Here is a 23,647-nt window from a genome sequence, read left to right as displayed (position 1 = left end):
GGCATCTCAACTAAGGAAAAGAAAAACTATCAAGCAACACCAACAAAATAAATAAATAAATAAAGGGAAAAAAAATTTTAAAATGTTTTCAGCTTTTAAAATGAGTTAAACTACTCTAAGGGATGGGGGGAGAAGCATTTGTGTTATCATTAATACCTATTCTCTTCGGTAACTAAACAGCAATTGCTTGGATTTAGAGGTTAATAAGAACTATAAGGAACATTTTCCGAGGCAAGTAATATAAATTTGCTTCACTCTTTTGGAAAAGGTATTAAAATTTGTTAGGATTAATTTATTTCACGTATTACATATGGAAATGAGATGGCTAAACACCTGATTGAATTTTCTCCATTAATCAATAATAATGATTGTCTGCAACCAATTTTACAAGTAATACAAATCTCAGATGGTTCTCTGAAAAGCTACATGCAAAGCGAAAGGTGAAAGGTCAAAGTACCAGGTCTACAGATGCTTCGAGAGGTCGCTTCATTGCTTTGGCAGTCGACTGAGTCTTTTAATAACAGGCAGCGAGCACATGATGGCAGTGGGCCAATGGGATTCAAGCGAATTAACATACAGGTAAACAGCAAGCAGAGGTGCATCATGGGAACGGCATTGCATTGTGGATAGGTGAGAAGGAAAAAAATATTCTGAATGCAATATACAACGTACAAAACACTAGGCATGCACAACAACAAAAATGTTCTCTAAAGAAATGAATATTACACCTTAAATTAGTATCGAAGCAAAAATGCATCTACTATACCTTAGTTAAAAGCATATAAGAGAGTAAAATATAGATGTTTGAAATTCAGGAAAGTTAATTAAAACAGCAGCTTGCATACACACCATAAGCATTTTTTATATTGCTTCAGAAAAAAATGCAAAACTTTCGAGGGCCATAGGACTGAAGAACTTCTGATAAGTTAGTTTTCGAATGTAAAGTAATGAATGCATTAAGTATAAGATCCAGGTCAAAAATAAAAGATATTTTTTTCAAATTCTGTAAAAATAATTTTTAAGGAAGACCTAGCCTAACAAAATGAAGTGGCAAACTGAGACAAGAAATTCAGGCAAAAAAATATTCAAACACAAGATTATTGAGGCAAAACTGTTTGGGTTTGGATCTTAATTTTTTGTCTGAATCGTGTGGATAATTGTCTCAATTCTTCTCTTCAGTCTGCTAGCATGAATCTGGCAATGAGGGCGCAGGTTCCAAACTTGGGTTTTGAATTTGAATAGTAAGTTTCTCAAATTTCCCATTCTCGATCCATTGTACTATTTCTACCGACTAACTTATCATCCATTCTGTTTTCTACTACATTTGAAATTGTAATTCAATTTATCTCAATCAACTTACCGGATTACATTAAGAAAATACCATTGAAAAAGGTATTTTGTGTTCTCGGTTATCAGAATCATTTATACTTAATAATTCTGTGTGTACTTTGAGTTATAATCAGTGACCAACCCAGTTAATGAGAAGTGGAACTCTCAGCTAGAACAACAGCTAAAAATAGCAAATAGCTAAAAAAAAAAAAAAAAAAAAATAATAATAATAATAAAATAAAAATGTAGAAAAGAACTGCTTGAAATACTAGACGGAAAATAATATTTTTATAACATACTTTGGGGCAGATAGTCTCATTTAAACAGCTGAAATAATAACAAAGATTGATTGAATCTTCACCACAATGAAACAATTTTCCTAATCCTTGATAATTGCTGTAAAAGATGGAAAAACTCTATGATGGAATTCTGTGAAAAAAAAAAAAAAATCAAAGGAATAGCTCCAATGCAAATAAAAAATGAAATACCCCTTTTCTATGTGTAGCACAATAGGTAAATCCCTAAGGTTTGTGTAATCAATACAAATTGTGATATTCTAAGGTTCTGAGTTGGAACTACAGCATCTGACATAAAGTGGGACAGAATGGGAAAAGATGACATTTTCCTTTGCAAATCAAGGGCTTTTCATCATCATTCGATGATTCAGGATCAAAAGTACAGAGCTGACAGGAGGTAAGTTAAAGATGGGGGGCAGGGTGGGTAGAAATAAAGTGGGTAGGGCAAGGATTGAAGGCAGAGAAGAGATTTAGAACAGCCAACAGAGAAAAGTTTTGGAAGCATCTTGAGAGAGGCCATATGAAATCAGTGTTCTGAAAGTAGGGTCACAACATTTCTAAAACCCAGAGAGCTCCACAATAAGAAAGCTTATTTGTCCTGGACAGTCGTTCTTCAGATAGAAGTTCCCCATTACGTGACTCCCATGACCCCATGTTCATTTAAAATCTTTGGTTGCTCTAGAGTTTTTAGATTGCTAAAGAATGCAATTCTTTAAGCTTACATTAATCTGTGCTAACTATATAAGACTGGGCAGCCTGTTCTCCCAGAGTGCTCTGAGCACACCAGCCCGGAATCATTTTGGCCTCAACCTTCTAGAACTGAGTTCTCTTCTCTTTTCCAGTTCTGGGGAGTTTGAGAGCCAAAGCTGCTGTTGGGTTGATTTTGTCTGCTGGGCTAACTGGAAGACTGAGTATGTCTCCAAAGGCTGGTATTTATGAACAAAATTTCAACTTAACAACGCATCACTTAATGAAGTCTCTGAGTAGGAAAAGAAATATTAAATATTTCTCCCTAGGATAATCACCTGGAAGGTTAATATTCTTTTTTTTTTTTTTTCCTGATCTTAGGTTGATGAAACTTAATGTCCACAGAAATTAGAATAATCTAGAAATGTGAAAAAACTGAGAGCTTTCCGCTGAGCTGGCGGCAACAGCATCTCCTTTTCTCCCGCTGCATAGCGTGGGTTATCTTTACTAGATGCATATGTCGGGTCTTTTCAAGGACACGCTAAGGTTCTGGAGGGTTGAATATACCTGTCAGTATCTTGCACACCTCATGCTTTAAAGCACATGTGTAGAGTGTATTTTTCAAAAAATCTGGGTGGATTAATAATCGCATTATAATATGGTTTTGGGGCGCCTGGGTGGCTCAGTGGGTTAAGTCTCTGCCTTCGGCTCAGGTCATGATCTCAGGGTCCCGGAATCACATCCCACACCGGGCTCTCTGCTCGGCAGGGAGCCTGCTTCCTTCTCTCTCCTCTCTTGCCTACTTGTGATCTGTCTGTCAAATAAACAAATAAAATCTTTTAAAAAATGATTAAAAAAAAATATGGTTTTGTAGTACACAGACATTCTGATCTAGCGGATATCTTTGGCATAGCTATTTGGCTACACTGAAAGGTCCTCAGGCTCAGACTAGACTCTAAAGATCACCGAGCCTGGTGGGTCTTGGGAGCTTCCGTAGGTATCTAAGCAGAGAAAGCGGTTCTCTTTAGTTGAGCCTCTACTCTGTGTCAGTCACAGGACATCCATTCTTGCTGGCTTCACCAACATTTTGGATGCCCTGCCCTCTCTGCACCCTCTGAAGTTTTATGTACAAGCAGCCAGGTTTTCCTTTCTCTGAGTCAAAGGACAATCCAATTGCCAGTCAAGGCGTGCCAATCAAGGGCCCATGCTGGGCATTAGGGGCAAAGACCAAATCTGAAGAAGTCAGAAAACCCTAACGACAGTGATCAGAGCTGCCATTTTGATGCGGAAGAAAGGGATGTGGACACATAGGATGAAATTCAAAATTCCTTTATATGTTTTCTTGGACAGTTGAAATTTCTCTAGCTGATGGCAGCTGGTCCTGTTTCCTTTTACAAAATAGGAATCTGTGTAGCCCCATTTGGAGTGTGTGAAGAAAGACTGCTTGCTTGAAGATCAGATACCCTTTGTGTGAAAATTACCAAAGAGAAGCTCTGTCTGGCTTATTTTCACATTAAAAAAAAAAATCTGGTGAGGATGATGCTCAGGTTTTAAGATGTATTGTGAAAGAATCGGGCTCCAAAGGAAATAAATGTCTCCTTTTCTGGAATCAAAGCTTTAAGTGCGTTTTCAGGGTCCAATTAATCAAAAGAAGGGGAAATCCCTGGACAATAATACAAACTGCATTACAGAAATTCTTTGTGTTGGGAGATGGAGCCCAGGTGAATGGAATACTAATATCTTCTGACGGCAATCATCACTCCCATTTGTTCTTTTAAATAAGGAAATAAGAGGGTTTTTTCAGTGTATTGAGTAATCTTGCCGCTGGAGCAGGAATACTTCGACTTTATCCAGCTGCATTGAGGCTGGTTCAAATGAGCCTCTTGCTTCAACTAAAAAGACATGACAGATTCAGTAATTTTCATGTCATTGTCAGAAAGAAGCTGGCTTTTGTCCTGAAACTATATTCCTTTGGGTTGTCTCTAAGGATGTTGGAAGATCCCCTGAAATATCAGAACTCCAAATTTGGGCACAGTATGACAGTCCCGGGAACTATGGTAACTAAATATCCTGACATCCACGGCAGTAACCTCCGCGCACCTTGACGAGTATGATGTGCCAGTGTGTGGAAGGGCACCGGGCAGGGCACGCAGAGGGGTACAGGCTGGGTCTTCGAATATATCAGGTCGAGGAATGACATGTTGGGGTCAATGGTCATTTCTTCTCTTCTCCCCGTCACCCACCACTGACCTTTATGGGCTGCTCTGTTCCTTTGGTGACTGAAGTGTATACTGATCGTGGATGTTCCTCTGGGTGCTTCTCATAAACCAGCAGATACAATCAAGGCGCAGAGAAAATCAGGGCTCAGTTCTCCGGTCACGATTAGTACCAGCGGTTTGTTGTGGCAACAGGTATTTGAGGTATAGGAACTAATTTTTTTTTATACCCTCAGAATCTCATCTCCTACCCCAGTGACCAGCGCTGGCTATTGTGAACCAGACTGAGCCAATCATGGCATGATATTTTTCTAACCATGAAGACAGCCACCAGAATAATCTTTTTTTTTTTTTTTCCAGAATAATCTTTAACTGCTCTTTAGTTGTTCGTTTTTTTTTTTTTTTTTTTTCTCATTAGAACTGCTGTAGAAGATGCTATTTTCCTTTCCTGTCAGAAAACAGAAGAATGTGTCCCCACAGGAGTCTAGACCCATGGTCACTGTTGCATTGAAGACAGAGCTGATATGCCAAGGGAAGCAGAAAAGAGAAAAAAAAAAGCGAGTGAGAGATCTACTGATTTTCCAGTTTCTGGATCAGGTGCCGCTAATCTCTCTTCGACTTCCCTTTGGAGAGCACCACATGAAATCTAACTTTTTAATTTAAGCTACTTCAGTTGGGTTTTTGTCTCTTGCAGCTGGAGTCCTGACTAGCCCTGGGGACATACCCTTGGTACCTAGTTATGATTTATAATGTCAGCGCAGTGGGAAAAAAATGTGCCTAACAATCACCTAATTTAGGCTAGCCTAAAATAATGATTACAGCGGAAAGTTTTATTTCTTATACGATGAGGTCTTCACTAACAGGATGGGAAGACAGAGTCCATATTAGAGAAATAAACAAAAGACCTTCCTTGCTTGCTTAAAGTGTTCCTTTCTCATCAGCATTAAGTAAAAGATTTACTCCTTTGTATTCTCAATACCGGATCTGCAACCCAGAACTTACTATGTGTTCAAGTTCCACCTCCACAGCCCCCCACCCCCAGCTCTATTCTCAATTATAATCAGTTTTGCCAACTGCTCTTTTAACTACAACAAAAGAGGGAGGATTCCTCTGTATTGCAGTTAGAAGATCGCGTGTTAAAGTGTATCTTTCATCTCTGAAGTCCTATCTGTTTCTTCTCAGGAAGGACTGCCGCGGGGTCCCCGCTGGCCCCCATCGTGCATTCCCGTCATCACCGAGGAGCACTGCTACTCTCACTTACTCAACTCCAAGCTCCTCAAGGGCAAGAAAATCTGCTTAATTTCTGGATGCTCCCCAGCAAGGGTCCAATGCATGTTAGCTCTCATCACATGTTTTGAATGAATGAATGAATGAATGAATGCACAGTGTCTATCCAATAGTATAATAGGCTTCTGATAAGCCAGCGATCTCAACTAAAGCTAATGAGCAATTCCTACCACCTAGAGGGATGGCTCGCAAACTGCCGCACACTGGAATCCCAGGAGCGTTTTCAGAAAAGGCCACTGCCCAGGCCACACCCAGACCAGTAAAATAAGAAACTCTGGGCGAAGGGGCGGATATTGGAACCTTTCAAGACCCTTCAGGTAATTCCAGAATACAGCCAAGTTTGAGAACCAGGGTTCTAGGCAGGTGCTTGTCCACTGTTAACGTGTATACAAAACACCTGAGGATATTTTAAAATTGGAATTCAAATCCCAAAGGGCTTGGGTAGGGCTGAGGCCCTGGGGCGGTAACAGATTCCCCAGGGATGAGGAGGAAGACGAGGAGGAGGCAATGGAGGAGGAGCAGCAGGAGGAAAACACGGAGGAGGCAGAGGAGGAACGGGAGGGAAGCGGAGGGGAGGAGGCGGTGGCAGCTGGTTTCTAAGGGACAGTACAGTGACTCAGGAGGCGGGGCTGGATTACAGCCCCCCCCCCGCCCCCGCCCCCTTTTTAAAGCACCAGTCGGTAGAGCTCCGTTTTCCTCTGTTTGCAGACTTGATGTTCTGCACACAATTTCGTTTAGGGGGAGAAAGTCTGAAGCGGGGGAAACAGAAGCGGGCTGAGCCAGTCACTGCCGGTCACCTGTTGCTGGCCGCTGCGCTCCGCGGCAGGGCTCAGCCATCCTTCCCTCGCCGGGGCGGCCCGGGCCCCCCTTCCCCGGGGCTCCAGGCGGCCCGGGCCCCCCTTCCCCGGGGCTCCAGGCGGCGGCCCACCCGGAGGAGGAGGAGGAGGAGGAGGAGGAGGAGGAGGAGGAGGAGGAGGAGGAGGAGGGGGAGGAGCAGCGGCCCCGGGCCGGCTCGCTACGCGGCGGGGTGGGTGCTGGCGGCTCGCGGGGGTGCCCTGCGCCTGAGGGATTTACTTATTGTGCTGAAGAAGGGAAGGAAGGGGGGAAACAAAAACAAAACAAACCGGGGAAAACACCAACAGAACTTAGGCAGCGGAGCAGCGGGGATGGCAGCCTTCCCTAGTTCCCGGCGGCGGGGAGAGCGTCGGCATCCCGCGGGGCGCCCCGCGGCTCCCGGGCCCGGCGCAGGAAGGTGCGCGGCGGGCGCGCCCCACTTACCATGACTGTGGCCGCGGCCGCGGCTGCCTGGGCGGCCACCGCCGCTTGGTTGGCTTGGTGCTGCGCAGCTTTGATTTTGGCCTGCAAGTGTGCAGGAGGGTGAAAATATTTGCATTTCTCCCTCATGCAACGCCCCTTTATGTAATCCATACAAACGGTTACGGTGTTGTCGTTTGTGTCGATCATGGTGCTGTCTGCGGGGTGTGCAAAGCGGCAGTCGGTCTCCCCCCGGGCACAGTTTCCTCGCTGGAACTCCCTGCATACCTAGGACACGGGGGCGAGAAGAGCGCAAGATGCAGAAGGAAGCCTGAGCGCCGCCGGCGCAGCCATTTATGTTTAAAAAAAAAAATTTTTTTTTAAAAAGGAATAAATGCTTTTCCTTTCTTTTCATGGTGGCTTTTGTGCCATTTCCATACAAAATCTGATTGTCAGGGACTCAACCAGGATCAAACTGATGAGTTTGGCTGCGCCCTCTTTTCTGAAGTGAGACTCTGGATTGAGAAAATAAGTCAAAAGTCTGCAGTTGGGCTAAAATCATGAAAATCAACAAGGCCTCCCTTTATCTCTGGGTAGTGTGCGTATCTCTGTATCTACTTTACAATAATTAGGACACAATGTATGCGTATATGTATCTATACATAGTATGGAATTTGGACATGTATGTCCATATCCAAATCTCCTCCTGTCCTGAGGACTCTGGGACACCACAGGCTTGCTGGATCACAGACCAAGCCCCTAGGGCGGGCTGTACAACTCCAGACAGAACTGGGGGAAACAGACTTGTTCCTCCCCTGAGGATGGGCACTGGGTGGGGTGAAACTAAATACCCCTGTTTCCCTCTAGGTCTCCCCTGCTCTACAAAGATAACTTACACTTACAGTCGTTAAGTCAGAACTATTGTACCTAAGATGCTGAAACTTGTATTTTAAGCCACTCTGTTACTGTTTTTGACAGCACAGACAGAAAGGAAAGATAAAAAGGAGAGAAATAAGTGGAGGAGAGTAGGAACAGTTTGAAGTGATGTGTTGCTGTTGCTTTTACAGTCCGTAATCCTTAGTTATCCTGAAGTCTCGGGTACTAGAACGTTCCATCCTCTAAGGATACTGGTGGATCAAAAGTTTACCATGTAAAGAAAGTTTTGTTGAGAATTTAAGGAGTATTCTTAATTCTGCCCTGAATGTCAACAACATAAGATGACATGGAAAATAAATAGACAAGATAATTATATTTATAAAATATCAGTAGCAGGGCAGAACTAATAGTAAAATTGTAAGTTATTTCCCTTTTAGGCTCTCGTTCCAAAGTCAATATGTTGAAGTGGTGGTTGGCATCCTGACCATCAGTGACGTCATACGAAGTGTCACTAACGTGACAGACGTGCTCCACGCAAGTCAAAGGGGCTTGCAAAATACAGTTTCACTGACCAGTGGCCAAGAGAGTATGAAGGGTAAGCAGATAGGTCACAAAACTGCTCCTTCTTTCCTCCTGCTTTGGCTACAAGCCAATATTCCATCTTTAGTTCATAAAATGTACAAAATAAAAATTACTCAGCTGTTCCCATCAATTCTGAGTCAGCCTTCCTCTCAAAATGCAATCCTCCAGTCTGAGACCGCATTGGAGGTGCAGACCGGCCATCAAACGTTTTCCAAGGGTCTCTGTGCGTGGCCAACTTCATGCCTAGTTTGAAATAAACTCTAAGCTGCCCCGCTAAAGTCACTGTCAATTATTTTTCAATGTCTTTGTCTACTAGTCCTGATGGGGAGGAGGATTTGTCCCCAACTCGGCTGATTTGATTTATTTTCTAAACCACACATTCGGAAACTGAACACTAAAGCTCCAAGGGTCCAGCAGGTGGAGCCCCAAACACTTTTGCAGACCATGAAAGGTCTGTTCTATACTCACAGGGGCTGGCTGGATCAAAACAGTACTGTTAGGGAACTATACTTTTCGTTTGGGGATCCATAAACTCCAGATTGAAGCTGATATTAGGGAGCCACATTTTACTGCCCTCAAGAATTAAGTGGTAAATATTTATAATTAAAAAAATTTTTATTGGGTTAATATTTAAACAAATGCACCTTGAAATAATATTCTCCAGTGATCCAACATAAGCACAGTGAACATCCTAACTGTATATACATCACCTAACAACTCTAATGGGTAATGGCATTAAAGGAGTTTGCTGAAAAATCTACGAGAATCTTTACGTACCTGTATAAAATGCTCTGTTAACTATCACAGCATATAGTATGTAAGATAAATCCTCTAACTCTGATGAAAGAGAAATGTTACCCCATAAAGGCTGGCTTGACTCATGACTTAACAGTTATGTTCTATAAATACATGACCTTGTTTTCTTGACTTTTATAGAACACTTGAACTTAAAGAAAATATCTCAATTGATAATTAAATTGGCCCAGCTTCCAGTTCCCCTGCTTACCAACAATACAGCCAGAGCTGAGATTCTGGAACATACCAATAGAACCATATTAGTTCTTAAAATATTGACATATGATCACACCAAGTGGTCAACAGTCATGGTTCTACTTACTCCCACCCCTGTGCCCAAGTGTCCCCCTTGGCCTGACTGCTGGACCCCTGATTTGCCCATTCTCAGACCTTTCCAGGATCCATCAGAGGTTAATGCCTGGCACCTGGAGGCCTTCAGGAGCCATCTCTGTGGTCTACACAGTGATTGACTGATAGTTCCCTTGGTGGTTCAATATTTTGCCCCTGAACACACATTCCTGGTTGGTAAATTTTGTTTGTGCTAAGCTAATTCTTTTCCTACAGACTCATTTCCTTTATAGTCTGCCTTAAATGGAAACCATAGAATTACGAATGCAAGGCTTTTAGACAAATGTGTGTGCGCGCGCGTCCGTGCACATGGCTGTTTGCAAGACTGAATGAGTATCTTACAAGGGTTCACTTAAATAGAAGTACACTTCTACCCCAAATGCATCTCAAACCACAAATATAATTGAAGTACCTCCAGCTTGTCAGTCCTGAGAAGTTTCTGAGTTGCAGTTGAGCCCGGGACCGTGACGGGTGGACTTCCGGGAACAATAACGGGTGTGGTGGGTAGAATTTCCGTTGGGACTAACCCAACTCCAGGGGTTACAGGTGCTAAGTAAGGAGCAAAGCTAATCGCCGTGTTTGTCCCTATGGCGGGACCTACAGGAAAAGTGGGCTGTTAAAGGAAGACAACATAGGACAAAGATTTCTTTAGAATAAAACTTTAAAAAATCACCAGCAATTCATCATAGACAAGACTCTTTGTGTACATAAACCGGTATCTGCGAAAGCTCATTAAGCTTCCTTGTTTTGTCTTGCTTAATAAAAATGAAAACCATATAGATCCTCTATTCCTAAAACCATACCAAAAAATCATGGGAGAACATTGTAGAAACCTAATTACAGTGAACAGGTTAAACTTTTATTTCTATGAAGGCGTTCTCAAGAAAAGAAAATACAAATTCTCGCTTTAGTTGCTCATCATTCCAAACACTGGATGTTAGCGAGTAAAACCTATGGAAGGCTGACTCCAATTCTCTCCTTTCTCCTCCAGGGCTCTCAAAAAGGGTATGAATAAAGGAAAAACCTTGAATGGCGCCTGATTTTCCAGTTGATCAAGTTTGTACATTCTCAAAAAGTGGGGATTATTTGGGGCTGTATTTTCTCAAACTCACCAGCATGTTCCCGTAGCCCATCACTAGCACACACGTATCCCAGTGTCCATAGGCAATGTTCATGGAAACCTGCTATTTCATGGTCCAGCACATCCATGTCTAGATCCAACCCTCCCTCCCTAAAAGTTTCAATGGAAGAGCATCATTTGGCCAATTTCTCAACTGGCCAATTTTTCAAATGGCCATTCAAAGTTAGTTTGGTTTCCTAGGTCAAAATCAGCACAGCCATGATAAATGCATTCCGTACCTTATTCAACTTCTCTATCCCTACACTCCTTGTCCACAGCTAAGAAGAAATACACTAAGGCGTCCATAAGATGATTATTTTTAAAAGTTCCCCCTAAAAAATACACCTCTCAGAAAGGAAATGATATAAGAGAACAAGAAGCTTTGCCTGACTCTTAAAAACTGAAGATGTTGGGATGCCTGGGTGGCTCAGTTGGTTAAGCAACTGCCTTCAGCTCAGGTCATGATCCCAGAGTCCTGGGACTGAGTCCCGCACTGGGCTCCCAGCTCAACGGGGAGTCAGCTTCTCCCTCTGACCTTCTCCCCTCTCATGCTGTCTCCCACTTTCTCCCTCTCTCTCAAATAGAAGAAATCTTTTAAAAATATATTAAAGAGAAAACTGAGGATGCTGAAAATTTTTCTTAGAATAAATTTTACACATTGGGGCGCCTGGGTGGCTCAGTCAATTAAGCCTCTGCCTTCGGGTCAGGTCATGATCCCAGGGTCCTGGGATCGAGCCCCACATTGGGCTCTCTGCTCAGTGGGGAGCCTGCTTCCTCCTCTCTCTCTGCTTGCCTCTCTGCCTACTTGTGATCTCTGTCAAATAAATAAATAAAATCTTTGAAAAAAATAAATAAATTTTACACCAAATTGTACCTGAATGGTTTTTGTTGGTTGCTTGCTTTTTAAATTAATGGATGACTTTTAACTTATTTTTAGAACCAGTGTGCAGATATTTTGCAATTATGTGTTAATGCAATTTTCTAATACCGAACCATGCCATTGGCCCTGTCACTCTACTTTGCTATTTATACATTGTGAGTAACATTCTTGTTTTCTATTTATGGCTCTGAATGAGCTGTTGAACATATGGGAAAAATAACAATCTATGTTTATTAAACATATTTTTTGTTGACAGCAATAATGGAAAAATATCTCTTACGAATGCTCATGTTAGAAAACAGTGAAATATTGATAGTCTGTGCAGGGAGTTCTCAGAGAGTCTGGAAGTCTTTACCATAGTGGCTGGGGGCCACAAGAGGTGATTCTAATGGTCTGCGAGCGCTGTCGAAGCCCTCCCACGAGGGGCTCTTAGATCTTTATGGCTCAGATGTAAAATTCACTTTGGGACAGAGTTGCAACATGAGGTCTCACCATGGGAAATAGATGGCAGTTAGGAAATTTTTTCTCCAAAATTTTATATGTGTATGTTTTCCATTTTCAACCCATTTGAGCCATAATTACAGAATGTTGTGGTTTTCAGGAACTATAGCTTTTATAAGTTAGTGTTCTTGAAAGAAAGCCAAGTGATTTAAATGGTATGACTACATAATGTTAGAATTTTAAAAAGATCAACCCTGAAAGGTCATAAATCACAACAGATCAGTGATTCAAAACACTAGCTCTATCACAAATGCCTGTGGGGAATTTCTTAAAAAGAGATATGCCAGACTCAATAGGTCTAGGCAGTGGCCCCGAAATTTGCATTAAAAAAAATTTACTACATGATTTGATGTGTGGCCCAGTTTGGGCACCGCTGTCCTAGATGAATTGTGAAAGTAAGTATTAAAACACTTGTACTAAATGTGTCATTTAACCCAGAGACCAATTATCAAAGTAAACACTGAAAGAAGAGAGTCCTCCCCCCACACCCCCAGTTTTGACTTTCTGCAGCAGCAAATTCTCAACCCCTCCCACTGTGGAGCATTTGAAGTCAGGGTCAGAGTGGTGACATAAACACAGCTTGTACCTTGACTGTCAAAAGGATGTCAGAACCTCAAAACTCATTTCCTGAAACCTTTTCACGTATCAACAAATCTATTACAATTAGGAAGATCATAATTTCCAAAATGTATGTTACTTGTTCATCTAATGTAATGATCTAAAATGAATGTTGCAGTTTGCTTTACTCATGATAGCTCCGGCACGGCTCGGAGAGAATATTATTTAAAAATAAAACCACAGATTTTAGACTGAGATTGATCTGAATTCAAATCCAGAGCTTTGCCGATTAATGTTTATCCTGGGCAGTGAGTTAACCTCCCCGGGGTTTAGTGTTCTCAACAGTAGACGGGACATAAAACTTTAAGCTCGCTCAACTTAAAACCTTAAGCTGATGAGTTGGGTATTATTTCTCCAGCCCCTTTCCATGGTCAGAACTCCATAAACAACAGCTCTCATCAGTAGTGTAAAATCTAGCATTAATAAGGTTTTTCCCCCAAAAGGCCCACTGCTTCTAGAACAGGAATATAACCAACATAGTAATGTGATAACAGAGGAATAAACTCTATTAATGATTAATAAATGATAGCTAATGTCTTCTCTTTTTTGAAATACAGGCTAGGAAAATATATACTTTCTTTCACGTGTAGCTGAAAGTTAAAAGTTTATAGGTCTTAGGAAGATAGAGTCAATGAGATATTTTCTCTCTCTTTAATAAGGTGTTTTTCACTGAAGGTAATGAGTAAGAATTAAAGTTAAGGTCCTCTTTGGAGATGGGCACTCCATTCTTATCACGGTTGACAGTAATACCTTATGCCTCTGAAGGGTTCGCAGTGTTCAAATTTTTCTCACACACCTCGTCTTCTTTAACCTTCTCAATATCCATGAAGGGCAAGGGTGGCTGTGTGAGAACTTGCAGGTGAAAGCAGTTTAGAGTAGAGACCAAATGGATCATGCGCGGTCAATGCCGCCGAGGCAGAGTCAAGGCAAAGCACCCAGTTTGGGGCTATTTCCCTTCCTCTGCACTCCCTAGATTTTGCTGGTAATTTCTTAAAACAGAAGAGGGACAACAGCCCCCGCCCCAGCTGCGCTAATGTCTTTGAGCGTAAGGCCAGAGTGCTGGTGGGGAGCTGTGTCCGACCATCAGCCTCCTCCACATGGGACGGGTGGGTGAGGCTGTTCCCTACAGTGGTGCCCTGGAAAAGTGGATCCCAGATCCCAGAATCAAATTAAACTCCCCCAGGAGAGTCCAGGCTGACATCATGTCCTCACGTCTGAATTCAGGGCTTAGCTGCAGCTAAGAAGAGAAGAGCAGCACTTCCAAAGGATTCTGGTCCCGGGGCACAGCAGCCCGTGCCTGGGAGCCTTGGCCCCGTGGTTTCTGAGGAAGGTCTCCCACCATGTTGTCTGAGATGGGATCCACTGGGTCCTTGATCATCTCCCAGAACTAGCTGCATCTAGAGAGGCCGGAGGACACAGCGACGGCGTCTTCTGGACAAAAATGGCTTCTGAAATGCTGGCCTTGCTATTTGTAATTGCTGTACTTCATTCCACATTCCTGTGTTTCTCTCTTCAGCTTCTCCCATGCTAGTCTTCTTTCTCAGTACATTACACCAGTAGATCTGGGTTCAAAGACTTCTCTCTCTCTCACACACGTACACACACACACATTCAGCACGTGTTCTTTGATATTTTGTAGCGGAAGGAAAGATCAGTGCTGTGTAGTAATGACTAAGTGGCCTGAGGTATTTTATGGCTCTAAAATTTAGTCAGTTGACTTTTTAAAAGAGGAGTGTGAGAGTTCATACATGTAGAAAGCTTTGACTTCAAAGGTAGGTATTCAACACTCAAACTTAAAGGCTTAAAACATGGCATCCCTTAGCCTGCTCTTTTTTCTTCTAGAAGCATCTCTGGAGGGCAGACTACTCAACGCAAGACCTTGTCCTTGAGGACTGAGTTGTATAGGCTCTTAAAACTCTATCCTAGTAAGGCTACCCATCCCCATACTTCTTTTTCTTTTCTTTTTTTTTTTTAATTGGCATGCAACATTATATTAGTTTCAGGTGTATGATGTAACAATCGATATTTGTATATACTGTGAAATGATCACCACAGTAAGTCATTAAGATTTATCACCATATGGAGGTACAGAATTTGCCTTCCTGTGAAGAGGACATTTGAGATTTACTCTCTTAGCAACTTTCAGCTATGCGGTATTATTAACTGTAGTCCCAAGCTGACTATTAACATCCCCATAAATTTCTTCTTCTTCTTTTTTTTTTTTTTTTTAGTAACTGGAAGATTGTACCTTATGACTCCCTCTTCCCCATTTCACCAGCCCCTTTCCCTTGCCTTTGGAAACTACCAATCTTTCTATCTGAAAGACCGATAGATTCTATCTACCTATCTCTCTATGAGCTTGGTTTTTTGTTTTGTTTTGCTTTTGTTTTTGTTTTTTGTATAAGTGAGATCATATAATATTTGTTTTTTTCCATGTGACTTCTTTCACTTAATATAATCCCCTTGTGGTCCATCCACATAGTTGCAAATGGCAAGACTTCATTCTTATTAATGGCTGAATGATATTTCATTGTGTATATACACATCTTCTTTACCCATTCATCCATTGACAGACCCTTGGGTTGTTTCCAAATATTGGCTATTGTAAATAATGCTGCAACAGACATAGGGGTGCAGGTATCTTTTCAAGTTAGTCTTCTCTTCTGTGGATAAATACCCATGAGTGGAACTAATAGATCATATGGTAGTTCCATTTTTAATTTTTTGAGAAACTTCTATATTGTTCTCCACAGTGACTGCACCAATTTACATTCCAATGCAATGGATTTCCTTTTCTCCATATGCTGGCCATACTTGGTACCTCTTATCTTTTTGGTAACACCATTCTAACAGATGTGAGGTGATACCTTTCTTATTTATTTGAGAGAGAGAGAGAGAGAGAGAGCACGTGTGTGCGTATGCTCGACTCGAGGGAAGAGTAGAGGGAGAGAATCTTTAAGCAGACTCTCAGTGAGCACAGAGCTCAACAGAGGGCTCCATGTCACGACCCTGACATCATGACTTGAGCCAAAAACCACGAGTCTGATGCTTAACCGACTGAGCCAGCCAGGTGCCTGATGTGAGGTGGTATTTTACAGTGATCTTTATTTGCATTTTCCCTGACGATGAGTGTTGTTGGCCATCTGCATGTCTGTCTTCTTTGTAAAAATGTCTATTCAGATCTTCTTCCCCTTTTTTAAAATGGGCAGAGGATTTTGTTTTCTTCTTCACTATACTGTGGTATGAATTCTTACTGTATTTTGGATGTTAACCCCTTATCAGATACATGATTTGCAAATATTTTCTCCCATCCCATAGGTTGCCTTTTCATTTTGTCGATGGTTTCTTTTGGTGGGGAGAATTTTTTAGTTTGAAGCAGTCCCACTTGTTGATTTTTGCTTTTGATGCCTTTGCTTTTATTATCAAATCCCGAAAATCATCACAGGACTGATGTCACCACCCATGTTTTCTTTTAGGAAAGGAGTTTAATGGTTTCAGATCTTACACTCAAGTCTTTAATCCATTTTGAGTTAATTTTAGTGCATGGCATAAGACAGTGGTCCAGTTTCCTTCTTTTGTATGTAGCTGCTCAGTTTTCCTGCACTATTCATTGAAGAGACTTTTCCCATTATATATTCTTGGGTCCTTTATTGTAAATTAGTTGACAATATATGAGTGAATTTGTTTCTGGGCTCTCTATTCTGTTACATTGATCTAAGTATCTGTTTTTTTGCCAATACTATACAGTTTTAAAAAATTTTTTTGTTAACATATAATGATTAGCCCCAGTGGTACAGGTCTGAGAATTGCCAGGTTTACACACTTCACAGTACAGTTTTGATTACAGTTTTGTAATATAGTTTGAAATCAGACAGCATGATGCCTCCAGCTTTGTTCTTCTTTCGCAAAATATTTTTTAGCTATTCAGGGTCTTTTGTGATTTCATACATATTTGATGATTATTTGTTCTAGTTCTGTGAAAAATGCCATTGTAATTTTGATGGTGATTATTTGAATCTGTAGATCACTTTGGGTACTATGGCTATTTTAACAATATGAATCCTTCCAATCCATGAGCATGGAATATCTTTCCACTTTGTTCTGTATTCTTCAATTTTTTTCATCAATATAATTTTCAGTGCACAGACCGTTTACCTCCTTGGTTAAATTTATTCCTAGAGATTTTATTCTTTTGATGCAGTTATACATGGGATTTTTTTTCATAATTTTTCTGATTGTTCATTAATGTATAGAAAGATGACAGATTTCTCTGTTTTGATTTTATACACTGTGATATTACTAAACTCATTTAATAGTTCTAACCACTCACTTCTTTATCTTGAGTGTAGACACAAAGGCTGTGTGTTGGGTGGAAGGTGTGGTGTGTGAGGAAGGAAAGGAAAAGAATTGCTGTTATGTCCTATTAGGAATCAGGGAGAGAAAAACTGCCAGGAGGAAAAACTGAAGGGGACTTTTAAAATATGGTGAATTTGAGACAGAAGAGTTATAAGAGGAAAGAACAGTGTTTTCATCCACTCAGTGAGTTATTTTTTGGTATAAACATTGTACCAGACCACCGTGTGTACACTTATTAAACTTAAACCCTAATGGGAAAGAACAAACAATATTATGACTTATGTTTATGGATAGACAGAAAGGGGAGGCCTCCCTGGCAGTGATGGAGGTTTGTGGTGGGTCACAGAGAATGAATCTGGAGTCCTTCTGGACAAGATCAAGTTACCATGTGATGAGCAGTAGGATACTTCCAGCAAGAGCAAAAGCCCACGAGGCAAGCAAGAGCTTTGTGTGTTCACAGAACTGAAAGCCAGGTTTGGTTCCAGTGAATACAGAAAGAGTGGCCCATGATGAGGTGGTGAGCTGGTGGGGCCCAGGGCACAGACGACATTCTAGAGCACAGTCATGGTTACATGTTTACACTTTGTCTCTAACGAAATGGGAGAGCTCTAGTGGGTTTTAAGGGAGTGACATGATGCTCTTATGTGTTACAAACACTCCTCTGGTTGCTGTATGCAGAATACACTGGAGTAAAGCAAGAGTGGAAATTGACAGAGTAGAAAGGAAATATTTGAATAATGGACTGATGGAAGCTTGGGTTGGAGAAGGTAGAGAAGGAAGCAGACTTGAAAGCAGTTATGACAGGACCTGCTAAGGGACTGGATGTGAGAGAATCTGATTAATTTTGGTTGTGAAACTGCTGGTTGCATTTCCTGAAATGGGAACATTGGGCTTGAACATGTCACATTCCTGTGAGCAACTATGTGAACTTGGGGCTCCAAGGAGAAGACTGGAAATACATATAGGGGAGTTCTCAGCTTACAGATGATTTATAGCCATGGGAATGGATGAGATCATGAAGGAAATGCCCAGTGCCAGGAACGTCCATGTACAGCAGCCTCTGCACATAGTAGAGGAACACAAAGGGCAACATCGCCAGCTTTTTCTTGGGGAGGAAGACAGATCAGAGAGGAAGGAGCGTTCCACAAAGGAGAGGCTGATTATGTAGGTTGAATATGGCTAAGAGGTCAAATGAGCACAACAAAGCCAAAAGAGACCACTGGTTTAGCAATATGGAGGTCACTGATGAGATAATCAAGGGACTAGGTTTAGGGTAGATGGAACTTAGGAGGGAGTGGAAAAAATATCCATAGTTCTTTGGAGAAGGTTAGTCTAGAACGAAACCTAAAAATGGAGTTGTACCCGCTACTCTGTATTTATCAGTGTATTTGTCTTAAGCAGTTCCATGTGTTATTCATTTCTTGTGGCCTGTCTGACAAATTGCCACAAACTTGGCGACTTACAATAATGCGAATTTATCCTTGTATTGTTCTGAAGGTCAGAAGTCTGAAGTCAGTTTCACCAGGCCCAAATCAAGGTATTGGCATTTTGTGTTCCCTCCAGAGGCTCAAGGGAAGAATCTATTCCTCTTCGGTCTTCTGGCGGCTGCTGGCATTCTCTGGTTTGTTGTCTTGCCACCTGTCTCTGCCTCTATGGGCACATCGCCCTTTTCCTTTTCCATAGGTGCCGACTCTCCCTCTGCCTCTCTCTCATAAGGCTCCTTGTGATTGCATTTAATCCAGGAACATGGCCCCATCTCAAGATGCCCAACTTCCTCATATCTACAAAGACCTAGTTTCTTTATAAGGTGACATTTACATGTCCCCTATACCTTTCAGGGCCATTATTTGGCCCACTATACTGTACTAGGTCACTAATTCCTGAGACTCTGAAGTTGTTTGTAGAGTTGATGATTTTAAGTGCATCGTACTTCTCATTCTGGGATTTCTTGGGATTTAGAAACATCTATTGAAATATTTAAATGTATAATTCGTTTTTCATAGATGAATCATGGTTATTAACTCCTAATTGATATTTGAGACAAAACATAAACATAGCTTCCAAAAAGAATTTCAACTAATAGTTAACAATGGGAATGGACTTTTCTTATCAACACTGCCATTATTATTATTTTTTAAAGATTTTATTTATTTATTTGACAGACAGAGATCACAAGTAGGCAGAGACGCAGGGGGAGAGAGAGAGAGGGAGGAGGAAGCAGGCTCCCTGCTGAGCAGAGAGCCCGATGTGGGACTCCATCCCAGGACCCTGGGATCGTGACCTGAGCCGAAGGCAGAAGCTTTAACCCACTGAGCCACCCAGGCGCCCAACACTGCATTGTTAAGTACCAGGGTCAATCTTTATGAATTCTAAATAAATAACAAGTGAATGATTACAATGAGTGAGACAGACACATAATGCAGTATTACTATGTTGACCTTGTTGGTTCTAAATTTATTCCTACAGACATTATTTAATATGAATAACTAAATTATTTTCACTTTAGGTAATTTAATAAAATAATTTACATGCATATATCAATAGAGAACCATAAATTATATATGTATGGTTTTAAATAGATCCACTTAAATGCCTATATTTGGTGTTAAATGTATTCAAAACTCTGTCTAGGCTGTGCTTAGGTCTAAGCTCCCCTATACTCATCCTTTGGGATATGCTTATTTGGGACCTCCTCCAAGCGGCATTTCCTGCCTCATTCAAAATCACAATTCCCTTTACCTGAATCTTACTTTGCCTGTCTCATGGCTCTGTCTATGCCCGAAAGACCGTCTCATTTATGTTGGAGCCCCCTGCACCTGGCACTTTTTTTTTTTTTTTTTTCCTTTTTACTCCGGGCAGAGATGGGTCCTGGCTACTTCATGCCATCATTTTTGAGCAGAAACGTGGAGACAAGCAGAACTGTGAACCATCTGCCCAGATTCTCTCCCTCTTCCCACCATCTTACCCTCCCCCTCTCATCATGCAGACATCAACGAAGTACATCTCAGGAGTAGCTATCCTTTTTAATTTAGCAGCTTTCAATAACATAGACTTTTCACACAATAAAGACTAATTTTTAAACAATAGTCTTTTGTGTCTGTACTTCTTTATAAAAGCAAATTTCCCTCACTTTACTGGCTTTGGCTTTTTTTTTTTTTTTTAAATTAGCTTGTTTTTGACAATTCACCAATGTAAATGAAATTCCCTCAAGCCAAATGCACTCCTTCTCCCCAGGGCCTCGTTCCTAAAACAATTTCCAGACCTTTAAGCAAGTACTTTCAAACACTGAAATCAAGGAGAAAATATGACACAATACATATTCAAAGACTGAACTCCCTTGAGCATTTAATCTCGTGGCCCTGGGCACAGTTGCCACACCCTTGGCCAGCCTCCAGACTGCAGCCTGGATGGCTAAGGCAGCCTTCTCTGGGAATGCCTTGGGGCCCCCAGGGGACTGCCCCTCAAGATGTCTTGACTTCCAATGCCAGCCCCCTTGCCTAGTAGCTGCATGACCGGTAAATCATTTAACTACTCCGGTTTCTCACTTTGCTCATCCTATAAAACGATGCCAGGGAACCAAACAGTCCGCTAGGTTGCTAACCATCTAACAGGCATCGACGCCTCCTCTTTACATAGATCATCGCTGCATACTCTACATGCGAGTGCAGAGAACTCTTTCCATTCTAAAGTGGTTCAAATGCGGAGTTTACCGGTGAGCAAGAGTTGGAGGGACACAGATTTCCCAGACACCGCTCAGAAACCGTCTTTGCCTACTGCGTCCACACACATTTTTTCCATTTAAATAATTTCAAACACCCTATTTTCAGCATCCATTTAGCTTCAAAGCTATTTGCTTTAATTGTAGCCAGAGACAAAGTAGAGGGAGGCCGTTTTAGGTCAACGTGGCACTGCCTGTACCAACACTTTAATCACCAAGCCCTTCATTAGATGCGAGGTACTCACCACTGGATGAAGTGGGGTTCCTGGAAACATAAATTGCATCTGCTGGGCAAGCATCGCGGCAGCCGTTTTTTGCTGGATCAGATTGTTCCTCCCATTAATTTCTAGTTGAGTTTTTAAATGTGTTGGAGGATGAAGATACTTGCAGTTCTCTCTTGAACAACGGCCCTGTAAAACGAATGTTTTGGTTTTAGCACTGCTGGGAGTAGCTTTCATCCATGGCCAACCATTGCCCAATTGCTCCACGTACACAAAGGCAAGGATGCCGTGCGTGCGTCTGTGCGTCCGTGCGTCCGTGCGTGCGCGTGAGGGCGTGCGTGCGCATGCGCACTCGTGTCGGAACGTACAACGGACTTGCAACATAGAAGGCGTGAACCAGGCAATAAATGACTATCGATCTTGCTCAAACCTGTTCAGCAGAGAAGCTTTCTGAGATTTTGTGTGTGTGTGTGTGGTGGTTCTTTCTAATGGATTCCAACTCTGGCAAGAGACTCTAAAGAAATCTGAGTGCTACGAATAAAGGCAGACCCTTCTCCTAGGCGGGTGGAAGGCAGCCAGAGGAGCATTTTTTATGGGAACTTTTCAAAAGGACTCTCTGAACTTGCTCGATGGTGGTTTGTGCATGCTGGAGTGCTGACCAAGGATGAATGGTTACGTGCCGAATTTGTGCAGTGGGGACAGTAACAAGAAGTTCTTGAAATGCGTGTTCCAGATTGGCTGAAGATAACCGTTGTCCAAATCACTGAAGAAGAGGCAAAGGTGTCTAGTATAGAAGTGGATATTTCTTAGTAATAGATACTTTAGTGAACATTCCAGGCATTAAAGTCAGATAATTACCTGCAACTAATTAGTTTGATACTCAAAAGCTGTTACCCCACGTCCATGCCCCCACTCCCATGACAGTTGTATCAGATTTAATGTCACAATAGGACACAGTGAAGAGCGTTTATGGCTGAAGTGATATTTTGATGTTAAAGTCGGCCCGACGAAAACAATTAATTAGGTGACAGGTGTGCATAAAGCCAGTCTCGGAGAGTAATTGCAAATGTAGTGTTCATACTGAATTCCCAAGTTTTCAAAATTACCGATTGAGAGAATCATATTGATGTGTGAATTATGCAATTTCTGAAGAACGAAGAACAGACTGTGCTAACCCGTGTATTATCATTCCCTAAAGAATTAATCTGTTTGCAACCAAGAACAGAGAATATGGGTTTGTTTACCAGATATAAAAATAATTTTAAGCGGCAAGCTTGGGGGATCTGGGGAAGCAAATTTGTTTACAGTCATCCTAATTCTAAACATCTGGAATTCTCACTCGGTTTCCCGCTCATTTCAGCTGCACTTTTGGCAGCGTAGTCTCCCTCTCCAGCGTGAACCTTCCCCCGCCACCATGGGGAAGTGCAGATGTCAGTGGCAGGCCGGATCTTCATGGTCTGGGCTGATCAACCAATGTGTCCTAAGGGTCTACTATTAGCATTAGCGGTCGTGTCACCCTCTGCAGGCAGGACACAGGCGGGTACTGGCGACATCAAAAGGAACTGGTCACATTTCTGCTAATAAAATTCTGTAACAATGGTTATAGGTCAGTATGTCTCCTTAGTCTCAAACTTGTATTTTGAATGTGTCCTGCAGCTTCCTGTGTGTGAAACAACCATCCCAAGTCAATGACTAGAAGGTCTGTTATAAAGACATAGGTAAACTGGAACCATGATGAAAAATAATCTAAATCCAAGAGGCCTAGGAATCTCTCTCTTTTTCTCTCCATCTACTTGTCTCTGCAGTTTGGGGCAGGGTAGTTTTTATCCTAACTTTCCTTTGCTCTGTGTTTCATGATGTCCTCTCTTGACAGTTGCTGAGGTTGCTAAAATCAAGTCTCCGAGAAGCATGCATGTGGAGTCAGCTCCTATAACACAGGTGTGTGACCAGTCTCTGGATTGGCTGTGTATAGGCCAAGTACCCAAATATGCTCTTATCATCCGTGATGGGAAGTCGTTTGTGGGATACAGATGTAGTTCCCACCCACCATCAGCAGGGGCGGGGAAGGATTAAACGGAATGCCATTTCTCATACAGAAGCTATGCACCCCAGACTTCTGACAACCTCACTCCACACTCTCTTTAGGCACAAGTACTTTATCTGGAGGCTGACCCCCAGAAAGGCGCAGGTATACAAGATACCCGTATAAGGCCTGTGTGCACACAGACAGCTGGCCCTAATGAGAGAATTCGGGAGAGGAGAGTTCCATACCATGGGGATGGAATCTGTGAAGCGTCCACACTTCTACCAGTTTGGCTCTTCAATTTTGCTTATCCATATAAGCATTCCTCTGATTCACTAGCCTTCTAATGTAATCCTTTGTAGCTATATGTAAAAATTTCAATTAGGCTAGAAAAAATACGGTTTTCTTATAAATGCAATTATCTTTTGATACAATTGGGACACTTAAGGAACAGTATAAACTATTTTCAGCCAAGAGAACATGATTTACAACATTGAATGAGTAATTTATTGATGGAACCTTCTTTTTCATGAGAATTAA

General features: G+C 41.8%; 1 protein-coding gene across 8 annotated transcripts in view; it reads right to left on the bottom strand.

The window, feature by feature from the left end:
* MBNL2 (muscleblind like splicing regulator 2) overlaps positions 1–23,647 on the bottom strand; it is a 156,751-nt gene that overhangs the window by 34,375 nt on the left and 98,729 nt on the right. For 4 of the 8 annotated variants that reach the window (XM_082700783.1, XM_082700782.1, XM_082700786.1 and 1 more), the window contains exons 3-6: positions 21,109–21,273; positions 10,083–10,283; positions 7,094–7,357; positions 458–511 (exon numbers count right to left, since the gene is read on the bottom strand). In XM_082700783.1, the coding sequence (XP_082556909.1) occupies positions 458–511; positions 7,094–7,357; positions 10,083–10,283; positions 21,109–21,273 (684 nt within the window). The remainder of the gene's footprint in view (positions 1–457; positions 512–7,093; positions 7,358–10,082; positions 10,284–21,108; positions 21,274–23,647) is intronic. The other 4 variants (XM_082700788.1, XM_082700787.1, XM_082700785.1 and 1 more) reach the window with 1 other exon arrangement.

The sequence above is a fragment of the Mustela nivalis genome, assembly GCF_964662115.1.
Source record: "Mustela nivalis genome assembly, chromosome: 15".
In the NCBI taxonomy this organism is placed as follows: Eukaryota; Metazoa; Chordata; class Mammalia; order Carnivora; family Mustelidae; genus Mustela; species Mustela nivalis.
The sequence above is the reverse complement of the archived record's forward strand: the minus strand, read 5'-3'. Positions and strand labels throughout refer to the sequence as shown.